The following is a 14,204-nucleotide window of genomic DNA, read 5'->3' as shown; positions in this document are numbered from 1 at the left end:
AGTCAGAATTATTAGTCTTGTGGTCTCTTTCGTTCAGGCTTTCCAACAAAAAGTCTTCATGCATTTCTTAACTCCCCCATGTGAGCTGCTACGTGGCATAGAAGACATTTGTGCCTTTAGTTTGTTACTTACAGTACTAAAATTAAAGTATTTTGCAAGAAAATTAATGGAATGTAAACACAAGTCTTGGTGGTTGTCTTCCGAGTTGTTACACCGTGTCATCTGCTATAGCAGACACAGTAGTTTTTTGCCGTTGGAGAAGCTGGCGGATGGACCTACTCTGTGTACTTTGAGTGGCAAGGTCAGTGTATTTGTTTTGTTTGGGCCTTCAGTCCGATAAGCTCCTCGTCCTTCCTGGAAGCAGAGGAAATATTATACTATCATACAAGTGACTCGCTTCTAGCCTTCCCCCTGAATTTTCCACCGCCCAAAAACTCCTGCGACCACTATATAAGTTTATTGACATTTCAGTATGCATCTGTGCCTGCAATAATCTCGGACATCATTACAATTAAACTGATTTACAAACTTGGGATGCAAAAGTGAGGATTGATGATGGTAAAACAAAGGTAAGAGAAGAATACATGAAACAGGGATGAAATGCTCAAGAATAATGTCGCAAGATATTTTTTAAATAGAGGAAGAAGGAAAATGGTGAGCAGAAACAGTGAACTTGAAGGTGATAGTGGCCAAGAACGAGAAACAGCGGTGAGAAAGTGACTGATGGAAGGGAACGCGCGGCGTGATCGGCGAGAAACGATAATGTGATAGGTAGCAGTGATAAAGAAAGTGAACGCGGTTACTTCAGAGAATTTTAAGTAATGTAACAGTAAGCTGTACTGGCAAGTAAGCGAGTAGAGAAGTGGGTTGTAATATAAATGGATAGAAACAGTTTTTTTTTAAGTCCATCTGAAGGTGAGAAACTCGACCAGAATCAGATTGGGTGTCAATGACGATGAGAAAGTGCAGAAAGACTTACATGGACAAGAATTTGTAAAAATGTTAAAAAATTAACTTATACACACACACAGAGACATGCAACATGCATATGTATGTTATGCAGACTTTAATTTTTGATAGCTATGATAATACAAAGAATGAGGATAATATGTGTGGAATCTGGGTTTATTTTACCTGGACGGGCCAGATAATTGTAACATTTAAGTGGTGAAATTGTTAGGAAAAGCATGAATTGGGGCACATGCTATGAGATGCATGGATAACGATAGAATGCAAATGGGAAAAGAAAGTACATAACTTTACATTGTATGTTAAATGCTGTAACAGTGTAACCATCATCTCAAAAGTTTTTAGTGGCTGCTATGTTGGTATTAAAGTTGAATTTGCCATTTAGATGACCAGTCACATAAGTTCACGCTGTAATGATTTTTAAGTACTGTGCGGTTAAGATGTTTGGGCACTAGGTGGAGGTCAATTATCAGCTTCATGCCCTGACTGCTTTATCCCAGGGACTAGTTCTGTAGGCGACTGAATGACCTCAGAGTCGGTTTGGTTGTGGTCACTGAACAGTCACGCTATAGGCTTATTACTGTAATGCCTGTTTTACCCCTTGGGTCGTGTTTTATGTGGGAGTAAAATCGGTGTCTGTGTCAGCTGGTTTCTGATATCACATTCGTATAATAGAATGGATGTAATTTAGATGTGGTAACCTGAAGAAAGTTGATGCGTTGTACGACTTAAGCTGCAGTGTGATCACTGAGCTCATTGCAAATGGTAACGGTCAATATCAACATCTTCATCACGGCGAAAACCTCATACCTAACTTCATACTCACATATTGCTTCATATTCATCTTTGCATAGTCTTACGTAGTCTATATTAACATTCAGTTTGGATTAAAAATATGTTACCGTGTCCTTTACCGATAACTGCCTCACAAAAGCAGGTTGTAGGTTTTACATGGAAGTTTCATAATGTGTTGATGTGAGTTCTGTAAGAGGAAGAAATGATGGGGATGCTTTGAGGACGTGATTTTGTCTTGTAAGAAAGATTCCTGATTCTGACCACTGATGTTTATCCTGAAATATATTCCAGTTTGAAATCCACAGTCTGTAAAACATAATGTCGCCACAGTGGCCGCGCGGTCTGAGGTGTGGGCCTCGTGCCACTTGGACACTGTGACCGTGGGTTCAAATCCCGCTCAAGCCATGGATGTTTGTCCGCGTCTCTCTGTGTCGTGCTGTCCTGTGTACAGGTAGAGGCCTTGCGACAGGCCGATCACTCGTCCAAGGAGTCCTACCAATTGTCTAATAGATCAAAGCCAACGAATGTTGGGACCCGCAGATGCCTAAGTAAGTAAGTAATGTTGTGAGATAATTTCACCTATCCTTTTGCAGCTAATTAACAGTCCAGAAATATAATGAGCTCACTTCTGTTCTTTCTTTCAGGACACCATATACACTTTTCTCTGGCAGGTCAACCCATTCTAAACCTCTGTCTTCAAAAATTGTTGGTGCTATGTGTGTATAGGTTGCATTTTTGCCATGTCTACTTGTGTGAGACAGGAAATATGCTTCTTGGCATATATTAAAATTTATCCAAGTAATTATAATTCCAGAAACATAAACTGTATTTACTGAAATGTGATATCCATAGTTTCCTGGTACCCCCAGGTATTTGTGCCAAAGTGGAGGAAGACTTTTGTGTGTATGTATATATATATATGTAATTGTTAATAGTAGCGCAGGGTTTTCTGAAAGAGCTTTAAGCGTTCAGTTGTGTTGGTATAATATTAATGTGGCAAAATATCCTTATGGATTTGCAGAATGTGTCATTCTTGCTGAATTTAATAATTTGCTAATCAGTTTGAACAGTATTTGGACAAATGCAGTATAAATATGATTTGTTTTTTGTGGGCATATATCCCAAAAACTTCGTACTCTTTCTTATGATTGCAATGTTGAAATAGAGAAGTATTGTGTCGTTACTACCATACTGTCTGTAGATGTGTTATGTGTACCTGACATTTAAAGATTTCTTTTGTACAGATATATATTATATACATATATAAATAGAATCAGTTTTACCTGTGGCATTGTTCTTTTGATATTTCGGCCTTTCTCGCTTGTTTTGCCAGTTTTGTTAATTAAAAGACAGTACACGTGGCACACAGTTTACTAAATAATGAGAAAGACGTATCAGCAGTTGTTCTCATAATGTGTATGTTCTGCTGTTAAAATAAATGTGTGATATTAATCATCTGTGTACAGTAACATGTTATGATTTTAAAAGTCTAAGCAATTAAAAGTATTTAAAGCACTGGAATGACTTGTGTTCAGATCCTTCAGTGAATACCATCATGTATGTATCATGTAAGACTTGAGGTTCTCACAGCGGTGAGTATGAAGATTTCCGTCTTCTGGGTTGTTGCGCTGTGTAGTCTGGTCGATGGTAACCAACGTTTGAATATTCATCGCCCTGATGACGGAGGCAGTATGACCTCTGAAACGTTGGTTAACATCGACCAGACTACACAGCGCAACAACCCAGAAGACGGAAATCTTCATGTATGTATCAAATAACATCTTGCAGTGGCATTCAGATTTCTCCTTTTAGCTCTCACCATTCGAGCCTGCGTGTTTTCTACTACTACTGAATCTTTCACTGTACTTATTTATACGTCGCGCGAGTAGTGGTGGCACCTAAATGTCTTAAGACGTGAGAGAGGAGTTCAGTAGTAGTGGGGGTCACACAGCCTTAGCTGCGGTGACGCACCGATCTAAACATGGCTAGAGCTACAAACCAACTGAAGCTGACACCCCTCCAGCGGGTGCTTCAGACGGGTCCATCTCATAAGACCAAAATCAGTCCTTTGCGCAAGTGCCAGCACTTCTCGCTCGACCTCTATCAATGTTTAGTCATTAACATTAAAACCGATGTTGACTTTGAAACTTGTAAATTATCGAATCATCTTTTACTGTATGTACTGTGTAACTGAACCAGTAAATATGCATCTCTTGTACATTATGCAAGCATATTTAACAGTGTGCTGAAGGATGCTGTAACCTGCTCTGGATCTCTTCTTACCAAATCCCGCACGTATCCTCCTTTTAAAATCTGTTGTCGTGCTAGTTGCTTTTAACTGCAATGTGCGTAGCCTGGAGGTGCTCTTGGTGTGACTGACAAACGCATTTCGTGAATGCGTGCAGTATACTGCACATAAGTTACTCGTTCCACATGGAAGTAGCTGATTCACATAAAGTGATCATTACTGTCCATTGTCTGGAAGTAAAAGCAAACATGGCATTTCAGAGACTACCTTTTATGGGGGGATCAGTTAAATGAGGTTAGTCCTTGTCACTAGGCATTGAGACATCTGAGATTTAATGGGAGGTGAGTAGCAGACAAATTAACTAGACTGTTCTTGTAAAATCATAGTTATGAGACATGAAAGCAATGACAGTAGGATTTTCCAGAGAACAAGATGAAAACAGAATGTAACATGGCGAATGAAAATCAATATAATATTAAATGACCTGCTTATGGCGCGACTTAATACTGTCTACTGTTATTAATCAATGGCTGACTCATTTCTGAATGAACGTAAACTTAAAGCAAACTCAATGATCTGGGTTTTGGTGCCATGTAGACTCATTGGTAGGTGCCAATGTTTCAGAGAAACATACTGTCTCCATATGTGGTGATATTTGGAAATGTGGGGGTTTGTATAGGATTAGAGTGAGGGAGTAGGCCAGTCAGGGATGAGGAATGTGGGGGGAGAAATGATGGCATCTACCAATGAGTCTGCGAGGCACCAAAACCTCTCGCTGCTGTGTAAACCTCAAATGTCACATTAAGCCATAATAACAGTCACAAAACCAACAATTTTTATATTCTAGTCTAGTCTGTGTTTATCTCACCATATGTTTTTCAGTCATATCAGACCATTTTTAGTGGTGACTGTATGATGATAATTGTTGAATAAAGGCAGGCATGTAATATGTTGTAAGGTAAAAGATAACCTATCTACTAGTTATGTGTGAAACACTTTGTTATAGTATCGAGAAGTAACATGGAGGTACAGACAGGAACCTTCATGTACTACGTGATGACATATTTTTTATTTCGTATCAGTTCTTCACATTTAGTGTTACAAAAATATATGGATTTTCATTACTCACGTGTCATTCTCCATTTTTTCCTTTTTCATTATGTGAGTTTACCTGAAACAGAAGAGTATTTAATATCACTGAATTGTGAATTCTTTTTCACATTTTGTCACTGAAACAAGTGTGTGCATTTTGGTCATTGCAACACAATCTACATTCTGACAATATTTGTGCTGTGTCAGAGATCAATCCTTGTCTTGAAATCAATTCCATTTTCTAAGGACAATTGTAACATCTGAGACTCCTTTCCACCATACTTCATGATGCAATTGTGTGTGTTGGAATGAGATTGTTTCTTTTCACTGGATTCATATTCTCCTTGGTCTTTGGGGTCTAATGCCATATGGACTATAAGTAAATAGTGGCTCAATCTTCAGCCCTGAAATTCGAGGCCATAATGTTCCTCTAAAACAGGGGTCGGCAAACATATTTTCTAAAGGGCCAAATAGTAAATATTTTAAGCTCTGCGGGCCAAGAGGCAAACTCGGGGATATTTATATAGGTAAGCCGACTTGTGTAACAAAAAAAAACAAGTTTTAACAAATTTATTGAACAAAATATAACGTAATAATATAAGTAGACTACAATTGTTTGAAATACAGCTCTACTAATGAGAAGAATGGAATTCAAATCTAAAACTTCTTGACGATGGTGAAGAGTCAATTGAATAACAATTTTCTTGGATATTATCCATCGTCTAGTAAATATAAAACGTAAAACGACGTTTCGGAGATGGGACTCTATCTCCGTCTTCAGGTTCCTACACAGTTGGGCCCACTAGATAGAGCTAGAGGTCCGGAGATAGGGATTAGCTCTATCTAGTGGGCCCAACTGTGTAGGAACCTGAGGACGGAGATAGAGTCCCATCTCCGAAACGTCGTTTTACGTTTTATATTTACTAGACGATGGATAATATCCAAGAAAATTTTTATTCAAGAATGGAATTGCCTGTTATGAGATATCATTTCACCAAACTGAGGTTTAAATTCAGTACTCCCTATCATCAAAATTGATTGTAAATGTTCAACCGTTAACGCTGACCCGTATTGAGATTTTACATATTTCATCTTTGAAAATGTCTTTTCACAGTGGTAGGTGCTGAAAAATACAGATATAAATCCCCGAGCATATGATCTTAGTTGACCGTATTCATTGCTTGGAAGACATTTATAGAATTCTGTTAGATTCTTCTCTTGAAATTTGCTTTTTAGCATGTGATCACACTGCAGATTAATCACTTCCGATTGAAGGTTACGTGGAGGCTTCTCAATTGTACAGTCAAATGGTTTTTTTAATATGGAAATGTCTTCTGCACTTGCATCAAGATCCGAAAAGCGCTGCTGGAACTGTAGTTTCAGTTCAGAAAATATATCCATGAAATTTCAAAGAATTAAATATGTAAAATCCGTTCTTAGCTCGCGGGCCGTAGTCTGCCGACCCCTGCTCTAAAACATCGGTATCTACCTACAAGCTCAAATCTGGCATGACAAAAATTCAAATGAATTTTAAATGATTTTACACTGTTCTGAAATTTATGTCAATGCGATATTTGTGCTGGGATGAATGAAGGTCATTATATTTCTCCATTACTCTTTTGGGAAAACTGACTTCATAGTCAAAGAATGAATTTCATTAATTGAAATCCTATTTTCTTATTTATGCTTTGGTGATATTTCCTTATCTTGAAATAAAAATAAATTATTTCGTGTGTCTGTTGCACTAAAGGTACGTATTTTTGAAATGTTTTCACATCATGAAAACATTGTGATTTTTGTGACCTAAGCAAAGTGGGATCAGTTCAGCTCTCATGGGTTGAAACTGTTCTGAAACAAAATTGTTGCACCAATGTGAATAACAGCTTTACTTTGAAGTTCACATTTGTGCATTGTCTGTTTACATTGAAGCAACAGAAAATCTGATCGTGGCCTAACCAAAGACAGCAGCGCTGCTACTACTTTTGTTCTTGTGACTGATACCACTTACAAGTATGATTACAATTATATTTATGTTTTCTGTGTGTGATTAGGGCTTTTCTTTGTTTTTTCAGGGAACAAATTCCAGAAAGACAACCTCTGATTGCCCGTCACACTAACAATAGCTGGTAACTTACAAGGGTAATTAGAAAATATAAAATTGACATTCAAATTTGCAAATGGAGAAAAAACTGTATTCCTAATTAATGACAAAATACCATGAGAACAATTTAGTTATAATGACTGACATTTTAATAACAATTCTTTCTTAAAAATATTTATATGGCTGATGGACCATATATTTTTTCTTCTGTTTAAAATGTTTCAATATGTTGGTGATTATTCCCAGCTAGAATAATACAAGTTTCCTAACCTTACGTCAATCACTGGAATGAGAATTGGTTAGGAAACTATGTATTTCTATTGTTTCTTAACACGATACAATGAATTTTATTCAACCAACCCACTCAGCTGTTGGAAGAATGGATTTTCATCTTGCGTTGTTCATGAATAACATAGAATGTGTTATTGTACCAGCACCATTTTAAAGTGACATTTAAATTTTAAATGAATCACAGAGTGTTCAGACCAGCTTGGGATTTTGAAGTCTGGAGCAGTCTAGAGCAGTGGTATTCAACCTTTTTTGTTTGCATACCCCTAGATATAATTTCTCTTCAACTTTGTACCCCCAAAGTTGTTGGTGTATAATTCAAGTTATACATAGTATATAATCTACATCTAAAATAAATTAAATAAATTACATTACTGATTATTCAGTGTTTATCATGAAATAATATATATTTTTTTAAAATTTCACGTACCCCCTAAGATGTCTTCGCTTACCCCCGGGGGTACGCGTACCCCAGGTTGAATACCACTGGTCTAGAGGACCTATGTCAGCAAAGGTTAAATACTGTTTGTCACCGGACATGTTATTTTCCATTTAACAGTTATTAAAATCAAAGTTCAGAGATCACATCTTACCCACATAATAGAATGAAACCCTCAGGGACATTTTAAAAACAAGTGAAAGATGCATGAAGATGGCTGTCTTCAGGGTTGTAGTATTACATAGCCTGTGTGGGAAATACATGGAAAAGCAGCCAAATTCCATCATCTTGAGTGGGATTAAAATCCATGATCCCAATGTTCATTGGCCTTGAATCACATTTATACGAATTTCAAAAAAGTGAGAACTCTGCCAGTTGAATATTTAACTAAGAACACTCATCTAGTCACAAGATCTTCCTTGAATACTATCCTATGGATTAACAATGAAATTTGAATTTGGAGATCAACTGTATTTGATGACTGTATGTGTAAAATGATAACATTCCCCAACTAGTGCACAGAATCAATTAAGTGTGTTAAAATGTGGAATTTGTTAAAATTATATAATTCGTTACCTGTTACTGACAAAAATGCTCTTAAATTAAAGGATGATAAAGAATATATCTTCAACTTATGAAAAGAAGGTAGTTAAGTATATTTTGATTTAAAAAAAAAGTTTTATCTGTAAATTCAACTAACAAATGCAAAAGTGGCATTATTTCACGTTAGCATCCTTTCCCTAGCTCGTTCTGTCTTGGATACCACAATAAAAGATGGCAGTGCCAGCTTATAATGTTTCTTCATATGTATATGACTGGGAGGTTTCTCCTCAGGTCTACAAGGTTCATGTCAAGATAGTACCATAAGCATTTCTGCTTCCATTCTTCTAAATTCGTCATTTATAATCATCATCACATCTCACTAGATTCTAAATAACCTTTGCAGTAAATAATTAAATGCCAAGTCAATCAGTGGTACAGACCAGTTTCTGTGGGATGCAAAGTTCCGTACTATCGGAGCCCAGCAAATTTATAAAAAGCAAATGTCAGTCACGAGAAATATAAAATTTACAAAACTTTCCTCATTCTGAAACCAGAATTCAGTACAAAGACATGGTAATTAATAACTTCTTTATTATCAGATTCAGAGTAACATTAATTTCAATTTAAAACATAAAATATTACAATGTATCCATAAAATTATAGAGAAACAGTTCATAATAATCTCAAACATCACACAAGCAGTAGCCTGAATTTGAGGTGGGGAAAAATAATTGCACTATCTTAAGCATAAATTCTGTATTTAATTTAAATTAGTCAAATATTGGCAGACAAAACAGTTCCTTTCGAACAGAACATACCAGTCACTTAGGACATTAACCCTTTACATGTTGGTTTCTGTTTACAGTTCTTTGTTACAATATTTTCGTAGTGACATTTGGGAAGTCACATAGACCTAGAGCCTCAAGGTTAGAATTATCAGCTCTAAAGTCTCACCCCACCCCACGACATGTTAGTACAAATAAAACTACATTTAATGTTAGTACAGTATTAGCAAGAAACTATTATTCCTTTAAGTAATTAGAATATTTGTTATAATAGTCATTCAACCAGATAAAACTTATGATAAAATGTATTAATTTTAATATGAATTAGTTTTATAAGTGATTACAGTATTTTAATGTGATAACTCACTATTGCATTTAATTAAATTATGTACATAACTCGAGTCATAATGCAACTCACTGTAACCATTAAACACACATGGCAAAGCTATCAGCAGCGGAAACAATACTTCACTGTCCAGGGTGAATTATTACTGGTTCACGTGGAAGAGTTGGAGGGCAGATGCGCAGACTTTGTCTGAGGAGCACAATGTTTAGATGATGCATGTCTAGAAGTAAAATAATATATGTAATTAATTACAATTCATAAAATGTGAATAAGCAACATGACAATGCCGCTGCTACTAGCTACAGATATTACTTTTGTTTCCTACTAATTAATAAATATTAAAAAGAGTGAACAAATTTGGATACGCCGCGGTAGTTCGAACCATTCCAGCACAGAAGTAAACAAGTGACAATGAAGCAGGTGCATGACGTTCTGACACGGTAACCCAAAACGGAAGTTGACGATGGAAGTATTTTTTTTTACTGGCAGGCACTGTACAGGAGTTTGTTTCTGAGGGTGGCGGTGGGGAGGGAGAACAGATAAAATGAGGCGCTCATCCAGTTAACAAGGAGCGTTCCGAAATGCGGTTCCTCCTGCAGGAACATCACTTAGTGCTTTTGCAGTAGCAACGCACCAAGCGTGGTACCGTGGTGCTTACCAATCTCACGCTGAGTGATTTTTAACTCTCGTGTGGTTGAGAGAGCAGCCGTCACTTCATGGATAGAGTGGAGGTTCAAGTAGATGAGAGAATGTATTGCAAGTTGTGTTGTGGCTTCTAAAAATGTCTTCAATAAGTACATGAACAATGGTAAAAGTATGTAGCCACGGGGACTACGTCTAAGAAGCTACCATGTATTTACTTATAAATCAACAGTTTAAGTTGGTCTTTTAACTTAAGTCTTGCTAGAGAGCACAGATTCACTTCTATAAGATGTATGCACTGATTGAGTGCCTTTAGTGTCAGTTGTAGCTTCTGAGCACACAAGAACCATTTTGCACTTAGGGAGTTTGGTAGCCAATTAAACACATTTTATCTTTCCACTTTTCTGTAAAACACTGTTGTAATTTACTATCTAAACTATAGAGCAGCTAATAAAAAATAGTGAAGTCTTCTCACATGATCAGTGTGGAGTTTCAGTCTGTACTTTCACGGCCGATCGCCCGAGAAGACATGGTAGCGTTCGGTCGTTATGAAAGTTTCAAATCTTATTCAGCTAATAAAATATTCAGAAGATGTAAAATGTATTATCAGTTTGTCATTTTTCTTGTTCGAACAATGCAAACTAGGGGTTTGATATTCCAGTGAGAATATTAGACAACTTACAAATGTATGAAAGGTTTCTTGCTTTTAAAATACTTACTACCAATTGCACAATACCTGACATTTTATTTTATTGTACAATTAAATGTAAATATTATCATTCTTTGTTATATTATATTGCTTTGTTTTGCAGAGTGTGATTATTCTTATTATGATATTGTAAAACAATTCCTTTATTCAAAACACTGTTTAAATGCTTTTATATTTTAGAAATTGTTTTACCAAAATCAGCACCAACATAATCCTGCCCCTTATTATCATCATCATTATTTTAATGAAGGTGACCATTCAAAAACTTTTCTGAAAAGTATGTCATTTGGTACATCTTCATTTCAGCATCGATAAAAGTTCTGTTGATCAAGCATAATTATATGTCTTACTAGTAGTGTAAATATTTGTTTTCTTTGTGTATGATATTTTGAGTTCAGTGGTACTTACGAAGTAAAAGTTCAAAAGTTGTCATTGCTGTGATCCGATCAGTAGAGGCTGGAGGACAGATATGGCCAAATGTGACCTGAATTCCTGCATCCCACAGAGACCTTAACTTCTGCATCATCATCTCAATGTCCAGTTGAAGTTGCTCTTCAGACCTGACATAAAAACATTCCAACTGGCAGTTCAGTCTTGTCGGCCGATAGTTAATATCTGCTCAACGCTGGTCTTCTGTCAAATAATGCCATGTGGACTTGTGGGTAGATACGAGTGTTTCAGAGAAACATGGTCTCCGTCTTCAGTGTGGCAGCACTTCAGCCCTGACGGTGGAGACATTATATTTCTCTGAAACACTGGTATCTACCCACAAGTCCACGTGGCATTACTATGCAGCGGACCAACAGTGACATCTTCAGCACTGTGAAAACGTTAAATCATGTACAGGCATACCTCGTTTTATTGCGCTTCGCAGATATTGCTGTTTTGCAAATTGAAGGTTTGTGGCAACCCTGCGTCGAGCAAGTCTATCGGCGCCATTTTTCCAACAGCAGGTGCTCACTTCGTGTCTCTGTGTCACATTTTGGTAATTCTCGCATTTTTTTAGACATAATGCTATTGCACACTTAATAGACTACAGTATAGTGTAAACATAACTTTTATGTGCACTGGGAAACCAAAAAATTCATGTGACTCGCTTTATTGCAGTGGTCTGGAACCGACCCGCAATATCTCCGAGGTATTCCTGTATAGTTGATATTTTTTTCTTATTTACGTTTCACACACACATTAAACTAGCAAAAAGACTCCTGTCACCATTTCCTGACTGATGCACTGTGTTGCGGACTAGTCTGTTGACATTTCAGAAACAGTCCAGTTTCCATATTCAGGCTAAAGTGACTGACAGTAGACGTATTACGTCCCTCAATCTTGGATTTTGTGGAATATCGTGATGTATGTAGATGGTTCAAATTTGACCTTGAATTTTTATCATAGCCTGTCAACAAATCGGCTTACCTGTTTCAAATAATTTGGCAGTCTTCTTGAGGCACTCTGCCTCTACATTGCCTCGTGTCATCCCTGCAGCATCGAATCTTATTATGACAGGGTTGTCGGCAATGAAGGAACTTAGAAACAAAATTCTGGGTCAAATTTGAATTTCCTAAAATAGATTTTGCATGAGATAGATATAAACATTTATATTTTCTACCATACAAAATAATCATGAAAAAAGAAGTACAACTTCTGTGTTGATCTGCAAAGGTGACACATCCAGCCGAGTAAAAAACAGTTTGATATTTATATTTTGAAGCAGATTTGAAAATAAGAAAAATTGTAAGGGTTCTATTATCCTTCCTATATCGCATTCAAATATACTTCAGATTAAACCTTGCGTAGAAAAATTGTTTCCAGTATAAAGTATTAACCTTTTAGGGCTACTTATTTCTTGTACATGACTGACAAGTTGAATTTCAGGCTCTTCTTGTGGCCGAACTGTGGATGGCTCTTCAGGCATGAGTTGATCTGTTGGCAGCTCTTGAGCCGTAATTTGCAACTCCTGCGGAACTTCTGCTGGAATGGTGGTGTCACATGGCACCTGTGAAAACACATTTAGGTTATGTCCTGTGTAATATAATTTTTAAAATTTCTGACAATGCTTCGATGGGTCAAGACTGGATTGGTTGGCCAGTAAGAATACATGCAGTAATTTTCTTTGTTCCAAAACAGTTTTATTCTCAGACACAAGGTTTCACATTTAATCATCCATTGCTGTGTTAACCAATTTATTTGAAAAATATTATCCCAGTGGTTTTAAGTGCCTGGATTACATTACATTGAGCTCTTGCACATCATCACGAACATTCGTATCAGTAAAGTAAGAAGTACTGCTTACTGTACGATCTATAGCTTTCGCCAAAAGGAAGTAAGATAATATAGTTCCTGTTTATAAGTGTGTGGCACGTTGCTGGACATACCTGTTCAACTTCAGCTTCAACTTCTGCTCCTTCTGCACAACAAATAAAAGTTCATTAATAGTGACAAAGAAAATTTAAAGCACCAAAATATATTTTGAGTAACAAAGAAAATTTAAAGCTGTCCCACTATACGCTATGTAGGCGCTTGGGGGGAGAGGCGGTATAGCTCCTACTCATTCTTGACCTCAGCACTAGATAGGGGTGAGCGGTCAGAATCACTCCCTGGCCGTGCTTTACCCCTGGGAAAGGACCCCGGTACCCATTGGATAGGAGGCTGGACGCAGAGGATAGAGGAAAAATCCTCTGCCCCCATCAGGGATCAAACCTCGGTCGTCCAGTCCACAGCTAGTCACTATAATGACTGGGCTACGCAGGCTCTTATATTTTGAGTAACACCATATTTATTTGCTGACTGCATTTACAGAATAAAATACGAGGCGCGTCCACAAAGTAAGTTTCCCACTCGTCCCACAGCTAGCAAACCTTATATTGCGCGAAGCGACTGTGCGTACGTGATAGATTAATGACGTAGCATGGCGCATGCACTAACGGTACTTCCCGCGTTCTCACAGTAGCATCGTTGCAGCTGTTGAAGATGGAGGTTCTTATTCCAGCTCCCGCCGACTGTGAAGTGCGGTCAGTGATAACGCTAGGCCGCACACGGCTCGACGGACAGCAAGTCTCCTGCAGGAGTTCAGCTGGGAGGTGTTTAATCATTCACCGTACAGCCCGGACCTCGCTCCCAGTGATTTCCATCTTTTCCTACACCTCAAGAAATTCCTGTCCGGTCAGCGTCAGCGTTTTGAGAATGACAGAGAGGCGGAGATGGTTGTCACACAGTGGATCCAATCCCAGGCGGCAGACTTCTACGA

General features: G+C 37.5%; 2 protein-coding genes across 11 annotated transcripts in view; one reads left to right on the top strand and one right to left on the bottom strand.

The window, feature by feature from the left end:
• LOC110831917 (mucolipin-3) overlaps window positions 1–11,059 on the top strand; it is a 34,785-nt gene extending 23,726 nt beyond the window's left edge. For 3 of the 9 annotated variants that reach the window (XM_022068420.1, XM_022068419.1, XM_022068425.1), the window contains one exon: window positions 2,409–3,285. In XM_022068420.1, coding sequence (XP_021924112.1) covers window positions 2,409–2,490 — 82 coding nt within the window. In that variant the 3' untranslated portion in view covers window positions 2,491–3,285. Of the gene's footprint in view, window positions 1–37; window positions 3,286–7,176 lie in introns of those variants that run through there. The other 6 variants (XM_022068426.2, XM_022068423.2, XR_002543750.2 and 3 more) reach the window with 5 other exon arrangements.
• The window catches only part of LOC110831939 (uncharacterized), a 26,319-nt gene continuing 21,164 nt past the window's right edge, over window positions 9,050–14,204 (bottom strand). The window contains exons 13-16 of one of the 2 annotated variants that reach the window (XM_022068463.2): window positions 13,333–13,364; window positions 12,784–12,953; window positions 11,366–11,517; window positions 9,050–9,826 (exon numbers count right to left, since the gene is read on the bottom strand). In XM_022068463.2, coding sequence (XP_021924155.2) covers window positions 9,729–9,826; window positions 11,366–11,517; window positions 12,784–12,953; window positions 13,333–13,364 — 452 coding nt within the window. In that variant the 3' untranslated portion in view covers window positions 9,050–9,728. The other variant, XM_087354580.1, reaches the window with a different exon arrangement.

Source organism: Zootermopsis nevadensis, unplaced genomic scaffold (assembly GCF_977971745.1).
Source record: "Zootermopsis nevadensis isolate Lab colony 2312 unplaced genomic scaffold, Znev_1.0 Znev_ptg000023l, whole genome shotgun sequence".
Taxonomy (NCBI): Eukaryota; Metazoa; Arthropoda; class Insecta; order Blattodea; family Termopsidae; genus Zootermopsis; species Zootermopsis nevadensis.
Note: the sequence above shows the minus strand (reverse complement) of the source record. Positions and strands in the feature narration are given on the sequence as shown.